Genomic DNA, 20,737 nt, shown 5'->3' with positions numbered 1-20,737 from the left:
ATTCTATGAAATAGACTATAAATACGAGGCACGATTTTTACTGCGAAACTGAACGGGTCAAATAAAACCACATGTTCTAAAATGTAAATGACAATAATATTCGCAGGGGTGAAGTAGATATGAATACAACTTTGTTCTATGAGTGAGTTTTAATTCCTTTTCTTTGTTTGCCCATGAAAACGAGAGGCCAAAATGAAGATTTAAATGCATTTATAAATTTTAAATGAATTGAAATGACCAGTAAAAAAAACCATATTTCATAAACTGTTCACTGGAGTATGAACTGGTGGTGAATGTAAATAGATGCATAATTACCATAAATAGGCACACAAAGTTGATACGTGTTTTACATATCAACAGATTTATTACTGGTTTTCCTTTATATATAAAGTAACAAAGAACATATCCTATCTATAGGCAAAGATAATTCAAACTACAGGGTAAAGTAAAAAAAACCAAAGTGTGTGTCGGTTAACGACGGCTGGATGGGTGTGGCTGGATGGTTTATGGAGAAGGCTTACATAGGTATTGCCTGCTGCTTAATCCATTTCTGTAAATCTTTATTTGCATAATATGTTCAAATCGGATGGTTGTGGCCTAATTTAAACTGTTGATCTCCTTGAGAATCTTCTTGTTGAAAGATGTCGCCAAATATTCATATTTTAAAGCTAAAATATACAGATGTTACCAGTTCTAAATGATAATATACACAAAGCATATTTAAATTTTAAGGAGGAACTGATGGGTTTTTGTTGACCACCCAGACTCCTTAAACCCATTTTTAGAATAGTTCACACCTACCGCAGGTAAATGTAGTACATTGTATATCAATGTGGTAGTTGTATATCGGACAATACCAACCCCTCAACTTGTTTTAATGCGTCCATCAAATAATCAATTCCTACAATCAACTCAATGAAAAGCAATTCCTCATTTTATAAAATATTTATTTTTTTTTTGTATGGAATTTTACGTTTCACGGACCTTCACATAAATAAATTTTTGACAAAAAGAACAAATCTATATGATTGATAAATTCACATAAAATCTGAATGATATTGAGACTTTTCAGTTTAAGATCCATCATTGACACACTTGCAGCATCCATTGAAGACGAGGACGTCGATCTCTAGATCCTCCAGACCCGCGTCAGCCACCGCGATCCCGGGCTTCACCACCACCGCGGAGTACATCTCCTGCTCATACATACAGTGACAGCCCGTACACTCCAAGTGTTCTCTACAGACAGACAGACCAACAAGTACAATACAGACAGACCAACAAATATAACACACTGAAGACCACAGGGGCCAAGCCCGTTTTAACATTAATTTCAATGTAACCATAAATAAATTAAAAAATAATTGATTTATAAGGCTTTTGAAGCGAGCTGGTAGTTTTTTATTTGGGTCAGAGTTCGACCCCTTTCTTTATTTATGGTTAGATTGAAATTAATGTTAAAACGGGCTTGGCCCCTGTGGTCTGGGAGTCTCATGTTTGCATTTTAAGCTTCATTTTGGACTCTTACTCCTAATTCGAGACTCCTCTGACCTAAATAGATTTTATAAAATGTTTTGCATATTATGTCCCGGGGGTGGTAAGGTCATACATTTCCCAATTTAGATTCCTCTTTTCCAAAAGAGATGCTTCAAACAAATAATGGTAGTAATTAATTGGCCTTGTAGTCTTGAGAAAGAAGTTAAAAATTTAAATTGATGACGGACGACGCCCGCTTGACGAACGAAGACAAATGGCAATAACAAGGGTGCTAATCTACGTCATCACCGGGATGACGAAAACATACACAGTCGGCCATTTTCTCTCGGTTCGAATAAGAGGTAAGGTTGTTTTGTACCCAGAGACTAAATACTTATTAAATACACCACTCTTACGGAATTACATTAGACCCACTCCATTATGCTAAAACTGTATAACTTTCCAAACTGCAGTCATTTCTGAAAACACCTCGCATTTATCCAAATGTATGCCGAGGTAACGTTAACGCACTTGCACTATCGTACATTCAATTCACACATTATATGCATGTTTTACAAATTATAAAACATATTTTTTAACAAAACTTATTATTAGCGGTCTTTTAGCCATTAATGAATTCATCTAGTCAATTTCAATCTATAATTTGATATTGTTGACATCATTTGATGCTATTACTAATATCTTGATTAACGTTAACACATCCATTTTTCAATGATAACGTTCACACTTTACTTTTAATAACGTGTTTTCTTATTCTATCAATCTTATGATTATATACTTTTTATTTATAGGTGAAGATGGTTAAACGTAAAAGTCGATTGTGGCTAAATCACCCAAGATCAACGGCTGCAAAAATAAATTCTAAAAACAAACATATACATGTATACTCTGTCCCGAGTTTTTGCTTCCACCACTTTTTGCTTGATATTTCAATAATAGTAAATACCTTTGTGCTCAAACTACGTTCATCCACTTATATGAAAAATGTCCAGATTATCTGTTTTGAAACGCCCCCTCTACCGCTTCGGGTTTCAATACACATCCCGAAATTGAAAGTCTACGGAGATTTTGCATTGCAACAGCCATTAATAAGCCCGGATGATAACGTTAAAAAATTGCGCGATGTATTCCGAATGGATAAAAGATGTAAACATTCCCCATTATAAATCTCCGTAGGGAATCTGTTTTCGTTCCTGTGAATTTTTCTGAGAGGAGAGGGATAATTGCTCAATGAAAACATCTTGGATACAACTGTATTTCTTTCACAGGTATGTGTAATTTTGTCAAAAATCACCAAAAAGCGATGGAAGCAATAACTTGGGACAGACTTATAGAAGAAAATATACCGGTATGTACTAGTGATTCGCCACACAAAAACAATACTCTGATTTTGCGACGAAAGATAAAAGGGACACGGTCTAAATCACCTCCTTGTAAAGTAATTAAATAAATTAAAATAATTAAAAATGATTTTGATCAAGAATCTCCCGGGTCGTCTGATAAAGTTTTGAAGAGTCAAAACAACCAAATAGAAAGTGAAAGCATTGGGGCCTTCTAAGAATAGGCGTGCTGTGCTTGAGCGGTTTGAAAACAATTCAAACATTTCTTTTTCAGACGAAACTGGTATAATACCTGTAGGCAATACGTGTATTTCAGACTCGGTGGACACTGCTGATATTCATGCAATGATCTTAAAAGTTTTACAACAACTCAAAGAACATGGTCTTGAAAGAAGATTTGTTCTTTTTTTCGAGTTGGTACAGAAGGGTTTATTCCCGATCAACAACATTGCATTTAGACTGTGGTTGGAAGTTGTTGAATGGTACGCTAATGAAAATACTACAACCATGCGGTATATGAATGAAACCAAATCCTTCTGGAAATTAGGATGGCGTTTATTTGGAAGAAAGTTTGTAAGATTTACGTCTGGGTACAAGAATGTAACACAGGTGTTGTTTTCAAACCGCTCAAGCAGAGCACGCCTACTCTTAGAAGGCCCTGTGCATTTTACTCCAATGCTTTCACTTTCTATTTGGTTGTTTTGACACTTCAAAACTTTATCAGACGACCCGGGAGATTCTTGATCAAAATCATTTTTAATTATTTTAAATGAAACCGACGGACATTTTGATACAGAGGGGGGTACATTAAAAATCGTATTCTTCTTCAGTCTTTTGATAAATGGAGATTTTGATGGTGTCGAACGCTGCTTGAATACTTTACAAGGAGGTGACTTAGAAGGTGTCCCTTTTATCTTTCGTCGCAAAATCAGAGTATTGTTTTTGTGTGGCGAATCACTATAGTCTGTCCCAAGTTATTGCTTCCATCATTTTTTTATGATTTTTAATAAAAATATACATACCTGTGAAAGAAATACAATTGAAAACGATGAAAGGGAATATATCCAAGATATCTTCATTGAAAAATTATCCCTTTTCACTCTTTAAAATTTCATAGGAACGAAAACAATTTTCTTACGGAGATTTATAATGGGAATTGTTTACATCTTTTCTCCATTCGGAATACACTCGGAATACATCGCGCAATTTTTTAACGTTATCATCCGGGCTTATTAATGGCTGATGCAATGCAAATTCTCCGTAGACTTTCAATTTTTGGATGTGTATTGAAACCTGAAGCGGTAGAGGGGGCGTTTCAAAACAGATAATCTGGACATTTTTCATATTAGTGGATGAACGTAGTTTGAGCACAAAGGTATTTACTATTATTGAAATATCAATCAAAAAGTGGTGGAAGCAAAAACTCGGGACAGAGTATAGTACATACCGGTATATTTTCTACTATATGGTTGTTTTTAGAATTTATTTTTGCAGCCGTTGATCTTGGGTGATTTAGCCACAATCGACTTTTACGTTTAACCATCTTCACCTATAAATAAAAAGTATATAATTATAAGATTGATAGAATAAGAAAACACGTTATTATAAGTAAAGTGTGAACGTTATCATTGAAAAATGGATGTGTTAACGTTATCAAGATATTAGTAATAGCATCAAATGATGTCAACAATATCAAATTATAGATTGAAATTGACTAGATGAATTCATAAATGGCTAAAAGACCGCTAATAATAAGTTTTGTTAAAAAATATGTTTTATAATTTGTAAAACATGCATATAATGTGTGAATTGAATGTACGATAGTGCAAGTGCGTTAACGTTACCTCGGCATACATTTGGATAAATGCGAGGTGTTTTCAGAAATGACTGCAGTTTGGAAAGTTATACAGTTTTAGCATAATAGAGTGGGTCTAATGTAATTCCGTAAGAGTGGTGTATTTAATAAGTATTTAGTCTCTGGGTACAAAACAACCTTACCTCTTATTCGAACCGAGAGAAAATGGCCGACTGTGTATGTTTACGTCATCCCGGTGATGACGTAGATTAGCACCCTTGAATAAGACACTCAAGTGACATAAAAGCCAACTGTATACGCGTACTTTCGAATGTCATTTTAAGGGGGATGTGCTGCCATCTTGGCATGTAGGACTTTATATTTATTTCTTTTATATGTTTTAGCAACATTTTGGCTAGTTTCGGACAGAAACAAGCCAGTTCAAGAAATGTTTACATGTACAAGATGGCCGCACACCCCCCTTTATATATTAAAGAAAATGATGTATATTTTAGCTACTTTAGTGTTGAGGGATTGACACATGGGAGTCCTTACACGCACGAGGAGACTTTAAAGAACTGCTGAGCGTCCGGTAAGAGATGAAACAGGGTCCTCAGAATCCCTTTTTCGTTCACTTGCTGAAGGGGGGCCATGTAGAACAGCTGTCTGCAGGTGAACATTGATATTATCAAGAAGACAATTACATTAGCATATGTACCACGTGCGTTGTAAGTGGGTGAAACATATACATCTTCATACATACAAATTGTCAAATGAATATTTACATGTATATATTTATCCTTCTATAACAAATGAGTATATATCAACGTAGAAAGTAGAAATCACGGAGCATATTAATGACATAATCTCAGCGAGATTCGTCGAGACTGAAAATTTTTGACGTCCGTCACAAATTTTTAGTCTCGTCGAATCTCACTGAGATTAATTATGATATAGTAAAAAGGGTTACGATTTCATCAGTTATGAATATTAAGATCACGCTAACATTATATGCGCGTTCAGTGCAATCGAGTTTTACTGATGCTTTGCTCTAACGACAACTAGATTGCTTGACATTTTGGCTCAATCGCCTTGTAATTAATTTAGAATTCGAAATACCCTGAGTCCGAGGCGTCGTACAATTTCTTCTTATTGTATAATTACCATTTGTTATTGTATTTTTATTACAAAGTTACTCACGACATACAGCATCCATGATAAATCTCGCTGCTTGCGATCACGCCCACCTCCCGCCGTTTCCTACCAGCGACAACACCCACCTCCCGTCGTCTCCTACTAGCTCTGTACCAGGGCTGGCTGGGGCAGTCAGAGTTACACGGCTTCTTGAAGTACTTGGACACGGTGCTGTCCTTCAGACTGCTGTTCAGTAGTCGTGAGTACCAGTAGTACTCCTCCAGTGTCCAAAAGTAGCCGGGGTAACGCCTGATGAGGCTCTCCCTGGTCAGGCTTTCTTTATATCTGTTTTAAAAATTACGAAACTGCAAACTAAAAATCCGGCCACAAGCATTGTCTCCTCTTGAGTGATTTTGAAAGATGCCGCAAAATCTACCGCAAGTTGTGTGAATAATTAATGTTATTGTTTGAAAAATCAAAACATATTTATCAATAAAACATAACTTTCAGCTCATTATGCAGATCAAGACCTGGTTCATAGCGAAATAAAGAGTAGACACTACTACTATTTTCGAAAATGTATCAATATTTCAGACTTACATTACATACACAACAAAACATACGACCTTGACATCATGTCTTACACATTTAACGTGACATTTAAAATTGAAAGTAGTTTGAAAGTACTAGTATTATCTTTAACGACATCCTGATTTATAAACAAATCAATCTTACAAAACTTTGTTTGCTGATTGGTCAATGCAATATATCATAACGTTATTAAAGGGCAAAACATGCATGCTTGATTGCAAGCGACAGCAACAATTTTTAATAAAAAATCAACATAATCCAATTCAAATATATTCTTGTGGCCACTGAAATTGTTTTTGTAAAAATAATGCTAGTAACAAATCATTATGAAGTCATTCAATACAGTAACACAGTGTTACATCAAGACTTGCAAACTTAATTTTATTGTAGATAACTAAGTGACATCATAGTTAATTACACTTGATTAGTTGTTGATTATAATGTGACATATTAGTTAATTACACATGATTGGTTGTAGATTATAATGTGACATCATAATTAATTACACTTGATAAGGTGTAGGTTACAATGTAACATTAAAGTTAATTACAATTGATTAGTTGAATATTACAATGTGACATCATAGTTAATTACACTTCCTTAGTTGTAGATTACACTGTTACATCGATGCTTCCATACATGATAATATTTAGATTATTTTGACATCGATTACAATTGATGAGTTATAGATTACAATATGACATCATTGTTAATTAGACTTGATAGGTTATAGATTACAATGTGACATCACAGTTAATTCAGTTGATTAGTTGTAGATTACAATGTGACATCATAGTTAATTACACTTGATTGGTTGTAGATTACAAAGTGACATTATAGTTAGTTACACTTGATTAGTTGAAGATTACAATGTGACATCATAGTTAATTACACTTCCTTAGTTGTAGATTACAATGTGTCATCGATGCTTCCTTTCATGATTAGATGTAGATTAGTTGGACATCAAGTTTACATTGCTTGTTATTTTGTAAATGACAATGGATTTTTAAGATACTAGTATTCGTACATTATGACAATGTGACGTCTTGTCTTTTATAACTTGATCATTTTTAGATCTAACTGTGTCTTTCGGTCTTTATGCACATAGCTTGATTACGTGTTTGCGGCATTGTTTAGATGGAAACAGAGATCGTGTTGGCTGACTATTTAATACTAATCAGTGTGTATGTAATGACTAATATTTAAATGACACTTTGACAACAAGAACGTCTTAACTTAACCATTAATATTACACACTGAAATATGAAGACTTTTTGTCGGTGAATTTTGAGCATCAAGAGTTAATAACATCAGAATTGTGACCTAAAAATCTAACATCCATTTATAATTTGTAGATCACTTTGTGACATTGAGACAAACATTAGAGTAACTGTCTGTAGGCGACAATGTGAGGTGAAGAATTGTACCAATACAACATCAAAACGTACGTACATGACTTGTTTGTAGATGATGTAAGCAGCCAAACCCACGGTAGCAGCGCCAAACAAAATCGTAAGTGCCGTCTGTAAAGATACCGAGGATTTGTTGAGTACGAAAGGGCCGTTCAAATATATTTTATTATGTTGTTTTTTTATCGATTTCACAAAAGTATAGTCTGTAAAAAAACATACTGAACAATAATAAGAAATTTGTCGCTAATTGGAATAGTATTTTTGTACGTACAAGCACTTTCGTAAGAGTCCCTTTACAAACTGAGCTTCGGGCCGCTCCTGTTGGCTTCATAAAAAAAATTTAGAATACAAATGTTTCAATGCACAAATAAAAAATTTTTAAAGTAAAGAACAAAATGAACCAGCCGTGAAGCAATTATGGTAATATGATTTTATCAAAATTCACTTTCAAAAATTCACAGTTGATAAAAGTATTATTAAATGATACCCATAGTCGATTTTTTCAAACTTTTTAACGAATTAAAGGCATTTATATTTGTATGTACTTACATTGATGGCAGCCATTTGACTCGGAGGGTATGTTCTGTACCACGAGTATACACAATTTATAGGTACTCTCTTACGCCTCACCAGTCAATGACGACACATTTAACGTAAAATTTTCTCTCTCTCTCTCTCTCTCTCTCTCTCTCTCTCTCTCTCGTAAAATGTTATCGACGTAAATACATGCTTACTCTCGAACATTCAAAAGTCTTTCCATCATTTTAATTTCGATATTTTACCTAGACATCGCATATCATGATTTCAAGGAATTTAATGTAAATCTTTGTTTCAACCTGAAACTTTAAAAAAATTAAAACTAATAAACACATTGCATGGTTCATGGATGGAATGTCGTTAACTCCCTATAAATTGAAAGAATTTTTTTTATAGAATAAATTCATGTATTTAAAAAAGGGTCAGAAACAGGCAATCGGTTTTTGGAACGCAGTTCGCAGTTCGCAATTGAATAGTGAACTGCGTTCTAGAACGCAGTTCGCAATTCAAAATTTAGAATTTTTATTGGGGCCCGAAATTTTCAGGGGCATCTACTAGTGGTATTTCACTACCACTGTGAAAATATGGTGATGCAATTATCTATAGTTTTTGAGAATCGGGCTTTAATATGCAATTGAATAGTGAACTGCGTTTGCAATTCAAAATTTGTAATTCATATATGGGGCTCCAAATTTCTAGGGGCATTTACTGGTGGTATACCACTGCCATCGTGAAAATTTGGTGATTTGGTCTTCTCTAGTTTTTGAGATTTTGGCCTGAAATATTTTGGGGTATCTACTATTGGTATACCATTACCACTATGAAAATATGGTGAAAGTGGTCATTTCTAGTTATTGAAATTCGGGTCTCCATTTATAAAACACTATTCATTATAATGTGGTTTGAAACATTGGGCTTGGAATCATCGAAGTTTTTTTTCGGGGGGTTCACGTCAAAAAAAGCCCAATGTTTTAAACCCCATTATAATGAATACTGTTCTATAAATGGAGACCCGAATCTCAAACTAGAGATGACCACTTTCACCATATTTTTATAGTGGTAATGGTATACCATTAGTAGATGACCCTAAATATTTCAGGCCCCAAACATGAATTCTAAATTTTGAATTGCAAACTGCGTTCCAGAACGCAGTTCGCTTTTCCATTGCAAATAAGGCAGAATATCAAAACGTTGAAATGATAACATCATCATATTTTCAAGGTGGTAATGGTATACCACCAGTAGATGACCCTAAAAATTTCAGGCCCCAAACATGAATCTAAATTTTGAATTGCGAACTGCGTTCTAGAACGCAGTTCACTATTTAATTGCGGAAAAAGCAAAATCTCAAAAACTAGAGAAGACCACATCACCAAATTTTCACGATGGCAGTGGTATACCACCAGTAAATGCCCCTGGAAATTTCGAGCCCCAAATATGAATTCTAAATTTTGAATTGCAAACTGCATTCTAGAATGCAGTTCACTATTCAATTGCATATGAGCCCCATTCTCAAAAACTATATAGGCCTCAGAAACAAGTTTGTAGGGTTCTTCTCCTTTAAATGTATACTAATTTAATATTACACAACTGCTATTAAAAATTCACTTCATATCAAAGAATGCAATTATTGTAAGAAATATTTAACGAATGACATAAATTAGAAATTCCTATGTGTACCATAATTGCTTTTTAAAAACTTATCTTTTTAGGTATATGGCAAGCAATAGCATGGGTAACAATTTTGTGGACAAGCGAGGTTTTTAAAAATATTTTTTTAATTTATCAAAGTTCCATAAATACGTTAGTGCCAGAAAATTGAATAAATTGAATATTACCCGGTGTAATGCATACAAACTCATTCCACTAAAACAAAGCCAACCTTTCAAAAGTTGAAGTCTTCCTTTTTTTCTCATTTGAATAATGAAACAACTAGTTCCGAAGGTAAATAAAAAGCCAATTTTAATCATGTCCTTGCGTGCGTTTTTTTGTACAACGAATTTCATATCACATATGGAACAGAAAAAATCAACAATTAAAGTGTAACGTAAAGAAATATATTTCAAGTTATTTTATAAAGATGTTCTCTCAATAAAGAGTTTTAAAGATTCTCAACAGGAGACAAAAACCTGAATTTTCAGTCTGCTGATGACCTTCAAACATAAACATGCAGTTGCCTCTTCTCGAAATCTTGATAGTTAAAATTATTTAGCAAGTGCTTGTATTTAGAATGGTGTCTAATGTAAACGAAATAGATGTACATATTTTATCAAAGTCCCACATTTGAATTTTGCATGAAGTTAGAATATATTCCTATATTGGTGATATCCACTTTTAAACTTATTTATATTAAGCTATGAAACATGTTAAATGTATCAAAAAGGTAAATAATACAATCATATTAAAGGATGTAATTCATTTAGAAGATTTTTCTAACAGACATGTAAACGTGGGGAGTGGGGTCTTGCCTACATTAACCCCCCCCCCCCCCCCCCCCATTTTGTGCTTGGTTCTTGTTGTCCTTTGGATGTTAGTGAACAAACTTAGGTCACTGAAACTCGATATGTACATGCGTCCCGAAATTTTGTTGTCGTTGTATAAATTCAAAACTGGATGCGTGGAACCATGGTCCTACATTAATCCTATTCAGAGGCGTCAGAAGCAAATTGAAAGGGGGGGGGGCTAGACTAATCCTCAGAAATCTTGACAAAACCCAATTCCCAAAATCATGAAAATCCTAATCTGGGGGGGGGGGGGGGGTTACCTATACTTTAAAAAAAATTTCTTCCCTACCCAAATCCCCCCCCTAATCATGAAATTCCTAATCCGTGGAGGGGGGCTGTAACTACTCAATATTTCAATCTTTTCAGGGTTAATTTCAGATCAATTAAGTTTGCTGCAAGAAAAGTTGGGGGGGGGGGGGGCTGAACCCTCTATTATGCTATGTGCCTAATGGTTAGGGCTAACTTTGCAAAAAAAAGTGGGGGGGGGGGGCTAAGCCCCCCTCCCCCTAGCCCCCACGGTTCCGACGCCTATGCTATTTTCGTTTAAAATCTACATTGTAAAGATGTGTGCATGCCACATGCCTTTTTCATATTACATGTATATCAATAGCATGCGCCATATTTGAGCAAAGCAATTCTTAAAAAATACATACAGTACACACATATCTATGCGTATTACTTGCTAGGTATTAATTATCCTGCCCAGTGTAAAAATTTATTTTTTCTATTTTTTCATCATATTTGTCAATGACATAGCTCGTTAGAAGCACATTTTGTAATCGTGCAGTAACAAATGAACATTAATCTCATCAGTGATCGTAGTCAGAATTATTAGAGAATTCGTAAGTCTCCTCGGGAAAACTGTCACTTCCTGTGAAGACCACCATTAACCTATATTCCTACTGTATAAAATTGGATTTTAAATAGTTTATGTCTCTGCAAGAATGCATTTGCTCACGGGAATTATTAGCAATGAAATAAAAACGTAATCCAATATTTGTGATAAGAGCGCGGACTTGGGTGACAGCGGCGATGTTGTTCCGGAAGCGATGTGGATATTGCACTTGTCATGGTGACAGCAGTAGACGCATACCCAATCAGAGGCCTCAACGTTGCAGGAGCGTTCGTACTCTTGCCTCTGGTTGTGGCAGGACGCGTTCGTTGTACATGACTTCAGAATAGTCAGCTTTTCAGATACATCTAAAGAGAAAACAATGACCTGTAATCAATCAATCCGTGCATGTATCTTTTCAAAAATGAGAAGTTTCATAATTTACAATTTCTGTGACATATAACTTAAAAATTTAGGGTGTTTTCATTATTCAATATATTCAATGATCGAAAAGTTGATACGATTATGTGACCTTAGTATAAGTTTTTCTTTGTCCAACTATGAGTGATGGTAATACCTAGGCTGGTATAGACCAAACTCGTGGTTGAGATAATGATGGCTTTACCTGAGATACTGATTATCCTACCTGTGATATTGTTAATTTTACCTGGGAGATTGGTGGTTTCAACTACGTCTAATGAGAAATTGATGGTTTAACTTGAGATGTTGAATGTCTTGCCTACGATGTCAATTAATTTACCTGGAAAATTGATGGTTTCATCTGCGTCTAATAAGAAATTGAAGGATTTACCTGAGATGTTGGTTTATTTACAAAGGATAGTGATGGTTTGACCTGAGATATTGAGTGTATTGTACCTCGAGGGGTATTGGTGGTTTGACCTGAGATATTGTTTTACCTGTAATACTAATAGTTTTACCTGTGATAATGGTGGTTTTATTATAGTAAGAGGTGATGATAACAAATAGGAAGATAGTTTTATCAAAATTGAACCAGCGGATTGTGTAATTTTTTCTGCAATGAGCAGTAGATAACATTAATCAGGTCTGTATTCAGTCAATGAGGTCCGTACGTTGTTTTCAAGGTGCTAAAATTATATAAAAATATTCTACAACGAATAAAGCCATAATATCTTAAAAACGTTGATTCGGTATGTTGTTCAAACACCATATGAACCATAAAAAAATGTATTTTGTGTTTTATTTCCTCTTAAGATATAGAGAAAAAAGTATATTCTTGCAGTAGACGTTTTACCTGAGTATTACCTGAGTATGATGTAATAGTTTGACATGTGTCTTTGTCACAGGATCGGAGGTTGAAATCGTCCACACAGTGAATATTTGTCTTCTCATTCGTACATTGGTAACAGCTCAATGGTGACACACTTGCTATCAATATCAAAGAGTTTCAAGTGGATAAAAATGTCTTCATTCAATCTCTCCTAAGTCAGAAACTTTTTGTCGATCGATAATGAAATATGAACTAATTTAGAACTTTGATGTTTGTTTATTATTAATTTTTTTGTAGAGTTTTCTTTGTCACCAGCGTAAATAGTTTTAAAAAGGTGTTTCAATTTAATCACTTTTTTGGGTGTTGAGTCTTGCATGAGCACCTAGTTTCGAGGCCGTGGAGCTTTGTGAATACAGGATGAGGCTTTAAAGGTACAATTTTTTTAAATTTTTTTTTTTTTTAGAATAGGTGGATCTGTTGAATGTTTATCGGTAATATAACAAAACTGTCATATTTGTTACAAAAATATAATTTTCTGGCACAATCTGATTGGTCAAATGAAATTTGATGAATTAAGCTAGGTGCGAGTCTTTGGTGTCCGGTGCCATAGTTTGGGTAAGATGAGATTTTATAACCCCCGTTTAACGGAGCAAGACATACGGAAATCCTCCGAGAACTATGTTTTGTTAAAACGCCAATCAATGGAAAATCCAACGCGGGGGTGTTTATTTTTATTTCAATTTCAAAAACAACACCGTGCATTTATCAAAAACCTTCCTTTTTGTACAAGGAAGAGATTTTTATCTCAGTTTTTAAGCAGCAAACTGAATGCCTCTCGGTTTTTAATAATGGTTACTCAATAATCCGGGTTAGAATGAGGGATGCGTAAATGGAGGAAATAGTTCCAACTGAAGATGTTGAGACTCTAAAGTTAATCCTGTTAAGGAGGAAAGTCTTTTTTTAACTGCCCCCACCTCAAATATTGCGTGTGCAAACTAATTTTACTGCATTCTCTCTAACTATTAATCGATGTCTAACTAATACTATTAACGTTGTAATAATGTGACATACCAAATAAATGTTCTGATATTACTGTAAATGCAGCAAGACGTTTATCTTGACTAATATAGAAACGTGCGATACAACAGATTAATTAAACCGTCTCTGCTACAATCTAAAAACCATATGCACTCTTATGATTCACTGCAAAATATACATTCATCATAAAAGCTTAGCACACCTCACTTCATTTGTTCTCCAGTTAACCGGGACATTAATTGAGCTAAGTACCAACTTACCGGGTAACAGGGCGAGATGAATTAGTGAAGTCCAGAAGAGTATCAGAGGGCATAACGTTCCGGTAGTCACCATGGCATCCAGGAAAAGCTTGCTTTACGAAATTCAATACAAACCAAGATGATAACGTTCTGTTCCAAATTGCATTTTGTCACAGTAGCTGCCTAAACATTCGTCTAATTGAATTTATTGATTAACATTTTGATTTGTAACGGTTTCTTCCTGCGATCAATAGAGAGAGAGAGAGAGAGAGAGAGAGAGAGAGAGAGAGAGAGAGAGAGAGAGAGAGAGAGCACTGAATCGGTATACGTACATGTATCCCAGTGTCCGACTCGGAATATGAACCCTATAGCGTGGAATCAATGGCTGGCGGAACTCTCGAATAGTTGGGACAAATAATTCATTGCTCTGCTGGTTGGTCCACTCCGGTCTAGTCGGGTCGGGTCAATTACTTTAAATCCGGGATACGGTGACCCTCTAGAGATGGCCTTTTACGCGGAGAGATCATTGGCGGCGTCCAGATCAATAACCCATACCGTGTTTATCTATGTCTGTGGTGCAGGCTGTTTGAAACCCATTTTATTTTCATTACCATAAAATAAACAGTTCCAACCTAGCATATTCCCAGCGCGTAACCTTGACCTTTGACCTTGAACGAGAATATGTAGGCCTATGTTTTTAACTTTGTAACATATTTATATAAATGTTATCATAGTAATAAGAAAAAACGTTTATATATTTTTTACAATACCGTCATGAATACCAGTATTTTTATTACAGGTAAATGCACCCCCGACTATTATTTTTTTTTTTACATGCCGATTCAAAACTCGGGCTATAATGCTCAAGATTTCGTACAGAGAAAACTGTCTGTTTACATCAAGTGTTTGCTAGTGTGTTGTTTCCCCAAAACAACTTATCGAATATCAATTTGATTGTCTGCCAGTATATTGGTTCATTCAACTGATATTGTGGTTTTCCACTTCGACTACAAGAACAAATTGTCATTATAGAAACTTAGAGTGCTACTGAAGAAGTAAGCACCTTTTCTTGGAGCAATCGACATTTATGCATGTCTTCATGTAAAGCTTTTAACTCTCATATTACGCAATATATTGCCCCGTCCCTCCTCCACACACACATAGGGATTTTTTGGCTTGTCAATGTCTCTTTTCCTCCTCTTCCTTGTGACTAACATGAGTAAGGTTTTCTCTGGTAGTTGATATAAGTTAATAAAAATTCAAACATTTTAAACACACTACATCATGGATCAAATCTAATACAATCTGCAGAGCATGTTAGAAGATCACGACCAGAATCTGATTCCGGTCCCTTTAAAAGAGTATGGGCTGACGGTTCAGAGTTGATTGTAAAGCCATAAAATCTGACAGCTGTGCACAGCATCCAAGAGAGATAACTCCCGCATTTTCTGAAGGATTTAGCAGAAAGCGAAACCGATATTGAAGTGATAGACCTCTTTATTTTACATTGAGACACAGAAGCAATTGTAAAATGTATCCATCTTGAAAAATTCATTTATATAAAACTCTGAAACAGATTCTAAAAACAATGTTAAAAAGGTGTTGATTAAAGCTTTATAAATTGTAAAAGACAATTGTTTGGATATCAACTGGCTATTAAACAAAGCCAAATAGGTGATGTACAAAATTAGATACTTTTTAATGGACAAAATTTTACCTCATTTCAATAATGCCTGTCATTGAGATTCAAACTAACATATCTGACATTCTGAAAAATAATTCTGTAAGTATATGTAGACTTTCATATCAAACTTAGAAATTCATTCTTATTAAAAAAATAAATACGGGTATTTATTAAAGACTGAAATTGTAAATTTTCTACTAAGATTGAGTTGATTCCACAAATCATGACAGGCTTTCAATACTATGTTCTTGGTATTAAAAATACTGTAAGGTAAGATTCTGTGGACAGAACGGGATCAGTCAGCTGACACAACATCTATAGATAACAACATAACAACACAGTAACAACTTTTATAAGAACATGTCATACATGCTCAAAATACAACAATGTCACTAATACTTCATCCTCTTAAATACATAAATAAAAATTTGATGGAATGAGAACCATGTGATTTATGAAAAAATACATAAAAACTGAGTACCTGTACAACATAAAAAACGTCCTATCTTCACTCATGCATGCTTGGCAACAGAGTCTTACGGTGGAATTACAGACCAATTAAAGGATGGCATAAACAATTCCAGCCCAGAAACTGCTCCTTTAATTCACAGAACAGGGCAATGGATGACACTTTTACAACCATGCCTCTCTGATTTCACATAAGCATTGTAAAATTCTTTTAAGTGTCATGTCTTACTAGGACCACTGATCAAAGCATTGTATGATAATTTTCTGAGTCAACAGATTCAAGAACGTATCGTACGTATACAGTCTTAGGATGCTGACATACACAGTTGCACTGATTACTTTAATTGCTTAGAGCAATAAAATGTTGAAGCATTTGTTACTGAGCACATGTGCTTTCCATATTGACTCAGAGTCTGCTTCTTAGTAGCACCTTGTAAATGGATACTGCAAAAGATCAATGTACCAGACTCTTTGGTACACTGAGGACACAGCATTCACCACCTTTGGGGCACTGTCAGCTCAGCCCTCCTCCACCTGTTGTATCGGTGGGCCTGTGTAGGTGACCACTTGAATGGTGGTGGGCCCCTCATCTGTGTTCACGGTCAGAGTCTCAGAAAACCCCTCAATCTCTCCCTCCTCCCCAGTTTCACTGGAGTCTGAAAGATAAGAACAGTTACCGTCTTAACAAAAATAGCAGCTTCTCAGTTTATTAGAATGCAGATGTTAAAACCATTGTACAAGCAGAGTACCTTACCTGTACCAAGCACTACTGTTATTTAGAAAAGTGTTTACGTTTGGGTAAACCTTACCTAACGCTGATGATGCATTCTTGTTTTTGTGAGTTTTTCTGTGTTTTGTGAGATGATCACTTCGCATGAACCTTTTCTGACATTCCGGACACTCAAACCGCTTCTCTCCTACAGAACATTAGGCACAAAATTCTAAACAGTGAAAACAAAATCTGAATGCATTAAATCATTGTGTTGCAATCGTTAATCATTACATCATTTATGATCTCAGGTTTTGATTTGGTTTAACAAGAAAGGTCTTCGTAGGCTTATTAACTAACTTGTATTTTGCTGTAATATCTTTTTTTAAATATCATATTAACCTGTATTTGAAATACAGTATCCTTAAGTTTTGAGATGGTAAGAACAATTCATTAAACAACATGTTTAAAACAGTTAATTCAATAATTCAAACATATAAAATCTGTCACCTGTATGGGTTCTTCTATGACGCTGTAGTTCATCTGATCGTGTGAAGCGTTTTCCACAAAACAGCCAATTACAAACAAAGGGGCGTTCCCCTGAGTGCCATCTACATGAAGCAAAATAGGTACATACAAAATAGAAGGAAAATCCTGATATATGCAACAACGTTTGAAAGATTAGATTAACATGGTGCTGCTTTGATAAACATTACCTCAAATGGGCACGCAAGTGTGATGTTTTCCCATATACTTTATTACATCCAGGATAGTGGCAAATATGCTGTTTTTTCTTGTTTTCTCCAGTTCTGTAACATAATACATGTAAATTATAAAATGGATTTCAACATGTTTTCGTAAGTACATGTATGTAAAATGTGTATTCAACATAACAACATACTAGCGAGAAATAAGGGACACAACTCTATTTCCTGAATACTTGTATGTACATCAAGTTGTCTTTACTGGAAAGAAGAAATTAAATGTTTAATGTCACGATTCCTGCATTCTGCACTGTAGTAAATACAGCAATCCCCTGACACCTACCGTCCTTCGTTGTCCTTACAATTAGGACAAGTACAGGCCACTCTTCGCAGTCTTCGGCCAGGCTGGGCTATTCCCTGCTCAGTGGGACTTAGGGGTGGGTTGCTGGGATTTTGAACCACCTGCCATTTTGTGGGGTCATTTGGGTCTTGTTGAATAGTGGTGCCAGCAACAGGTTGTCCTGTATTGGCTGAAAACAAACAAGAGATTTGTATAATGTATATTTCATTAAAACATTGCTTAAATGAAAATTCATTGTAAAATTTTAGTGATGAAAACTATGATTTTTAAAGCACTTTACCATTAATGATCTGTGCCTGTTGGGGAGCTGGCTGTATGTTCTGTACAGTGGCTGTGTATTGCTGAGACAGCTGGGGGCTCATGGACTGTGCTGGCTGGGTCTGCTGACTGGTCTGTGGCTGAGAAGCAGCCAGGGCCAGGCCCCCCTGGGAGGTGATGGTCAGATTGGACTGTATAGGAGTGGGACCAGCAGCAATCAGCTGTCCTTGGGGTGTCAGCTGAAATGTCTGAATCCCCTGAAAACTCTGCACCGCAGGTAAACCTTGAAGACTTTGTAGAGTCATGTTGGGGACCTGGATTGTTTGTATTGTGTTGGGTGCCCTGATATTACCCATGTTAAGATTGTTGATGGCAGATAGCCAGGGTGTGCCAGTAATGACCTGGCCTGACTGCTGTCCCCCCAGCTGAAGGTTTTGCCCTTGAATAGTCTGCAGACCCAGCTGCTGGGGCGTTATTATCTGACCGGGCTGAAGCACTGAGACAGGCTGCGTAGACTGAGAGGAAGCTACAGTACTGACAGTTGAAGTTGAAGTACTAGAGGACATCTGTGGCATTGAATTCATTACAATACTTTGTCCATTAGACATGATCATGCCTTGAGAGATAGGAATTAACTGTCCAGTGGCTGCATTGTATACAAGGGTGGGCATCTGTTGAATTGGCAGAGAGCTTGCAGGGAGGATCTGGGGCATAGCAGCCTGACTTGGCTGTTGTGTAGTTGTTGATGATGAAGAGGATGAGGAGGAGGGAGATGAAGAAACAGGGTTAGGCTGAATTGTTAAAGTCTGTGGTGTGGGAGGCTTACTGCCATTATTATTGTCACTACCTCCCTTTGAGGGGGTGGATGTCACATTAGAAATTTCAAGCACTTGTGGTTGGATTTGAATTGTCTGTGGCTGTTGTTGCTGTGTGGGTTGAGTGGGGATACTAACAGTCCCAGTGCTGGACACAGTCTGGGTTCCATCCCCAGTTGTCTGCCCCCCTCCACCAGCAGTTGTACTGATTGGCTGGGTACCTTGGAGCATTTGAAAACCTTGGAGGCTCTGCAGCTGAATGGCTTGCATTGCTGCTGTGGCCTGGCCACTTGACACAGGTAGCTGGATAAAATTTGGCATCTGTTGATATTGTGACTGAAGCTGAACAGTCTGAACAGATCTAGGCCCACCCTGCACATTTCCTAAACTCACTAAATTTCCTCCTAAATTCACAACATTTCCTGTTAAATTTGCAAATCCCATGTTCGGAATCACGTTGTTTGCAGGTAGTCCTTGAGCTCGGATTAATTGACCATTTGGGGCAGCTAGCACTGTTTGTTGTCCACTAGAAAATAAAGCTTGTCCTGCATTATTTCCAGATGGCGATGCTGGAATGATGATGGCTGATCCATCTTGGCTATCTATGCCAATTGTAGGATAGGATGGAATAACACTATACTGGACATTTCCATTTGTGAATAATTGAGGCTGGGCTGTTTGTTGTATTATCTGGCCATTTGGACCAATAGACACAGGAATCCCAAACTGCTGCTTACCTAAATAAATAATTTGAAAAATATAGTTTTTTGATATTCAAAAAATCCTTGATAAAATATAGGTACAGCATGTCATAACATTCTTAAAACAACAATATGCAAAAATTTGATTAAAAAAATTAAAAAGTTATAATTTACCACTGGCATCGACAATGGCACCTGAAGGTAGTTGAATAAAGTTTGGAGTCACAATTTCCGCACCCCCAGCTTGTCCTACAACTCTCACAGCATTACCCCCATTCTGACTGGCTCCTCCCTCAGAGGCAGTCGCAGGATCACCTATTTTGCTACAAGTTGCTGCGAGTAGGGCTAAGGGGGATGGTTGCGCGTCCTAAAACAAGGCGGGGTTAACGTAGATGAGGGGTGTACATAAACATGGCCGACACATGCACAACATGGGATGTACCGATTGCAGTAAAACACACATTTGTTATTAAACTTACCTGTGAAGAACTTGCTGGCACGACATATTCCTGATTATTTCTTCGAACTGTTATTGTCGTCATGTGGCAATCTTTAAATTTTACTCATCAACAGTTGGACAAAGAGGGTTTGTTTATTCAAAATATGGGCCGTGAATTCATTGTCAGTGGAAGGTGCGTCGCCCTCGGCTCATGTCCAAAAATTAATAGTCTACATCGATTAATACGCAACTATATTCATTATCGTTACTTGATAAAAATAGTGTTAATTTTTCGATAAAATTAAATGTACTTATATGATCCATACATATAAAATTTTTAGTTTACTTTAAAAAGAAGAAAAAATTATACAAAATTATCAGAACTATTTCTTGTCGCGCATGTAAACAGGACAAAAACGTACACGCCTTT

At 36.0% G+C, this 20,737-nt stretch overlaps 2 protein-coding genes and 1 long non-coding RNA gene across 3 annotated transcripts; all 3 read right to left on the bottom strand.

The window, feature by feature from the left end:
* Positions 1-935: 935 nt before the first annotated feature.
* On the bottom strand, positions 936-8,506 carry LOC128156384 (uncharacterized). Its single transcript, XM_052818497.1, has 6 exons — positions 8,319-8,506; positions 8,041-8,094; positions 7,810-7,880; positions 5,833-6,111; positions 5,188-5,298; positions 936-1,239 (listed from the first exon to the last, which is right to left on the bottom strand). Exons 1-6 carry the CDS (start codon positions 8,331-8,333, stop codon positions 1,074-1,076), a joined length of 696 nt encoding a protein of 231 aa, XP_052674457.1. The 5' UTR covers positions 8,334-8,506; the 3' UTR covers positions 936-1,073.
* Positions 8,507-11,136: 2,630 nt separating this feature from the next.
* LOC128155489 (uncharacterized) lies at positions 11,137-14,777 on the bottom strand. The gene is made up of 4 exons (XR_008239608.1): positions 14,501-14,777; positions 14,190-14,281; positions 12,927-13,049; positions 11,137-12,010 (listed from the first exon to the last, which is right to left on the bottom strand). It is a non-coding gene; the product is annotated as an uncharacterized LOC128155489 (long non-coding RNA).
* Positions 14,778-15,647: 870 nt separating this feature from the next.
* On the bottom strand, positions 15,648-20,540 carry LOC128156714 (transcription factor Sp3-like). Its single transcript, XM_052818965.1, has 8 exons — positions 20,348-20,540; positions 20,043-20,235; positions 18,375-19,904; positions 18,077-18,263; positions 17,746-17,838; positions 17,540-17,640; positions 17,130-17,237; positions 15,648-16,976 (listed from the first exon to the last, which is right to left on the bottom strand). The coding sequence occupies exons 1-8, from the start codon at positions 20,408-20,410 to the stop codon at positions 16,840-16,842; spliced, it is 2,412 nt and encodes an 803-aa protein (XP_052674925.1). The 5' UTR covers positions 20,411-20,540; the 3' UTR covers positions 15,648-16,839.
* Positions 20,541-20,737: the final 197 nt, after the last annotated feature.

Source organism: Crassostrea angulata, chromosome 7, assembly GCF_025612915.1.
Source record: "Crassostrea angulata isolate pt1a10 chromosome 7, ASM2561291v2, whole genome shotgun sequence".
In the NCBI taxonomy this organism is placed as follows: Eukaryota; Metazoa; Mollusca; class Bivalvia; order Ostreida; family Ostreidae; genus Magallana; species Magallana angulata.
The sequence above is the reverse complement of the archived record's forward strand: the minus strand, read 5'-3'. Positions and strand labels throughout refer to the sequence as shown.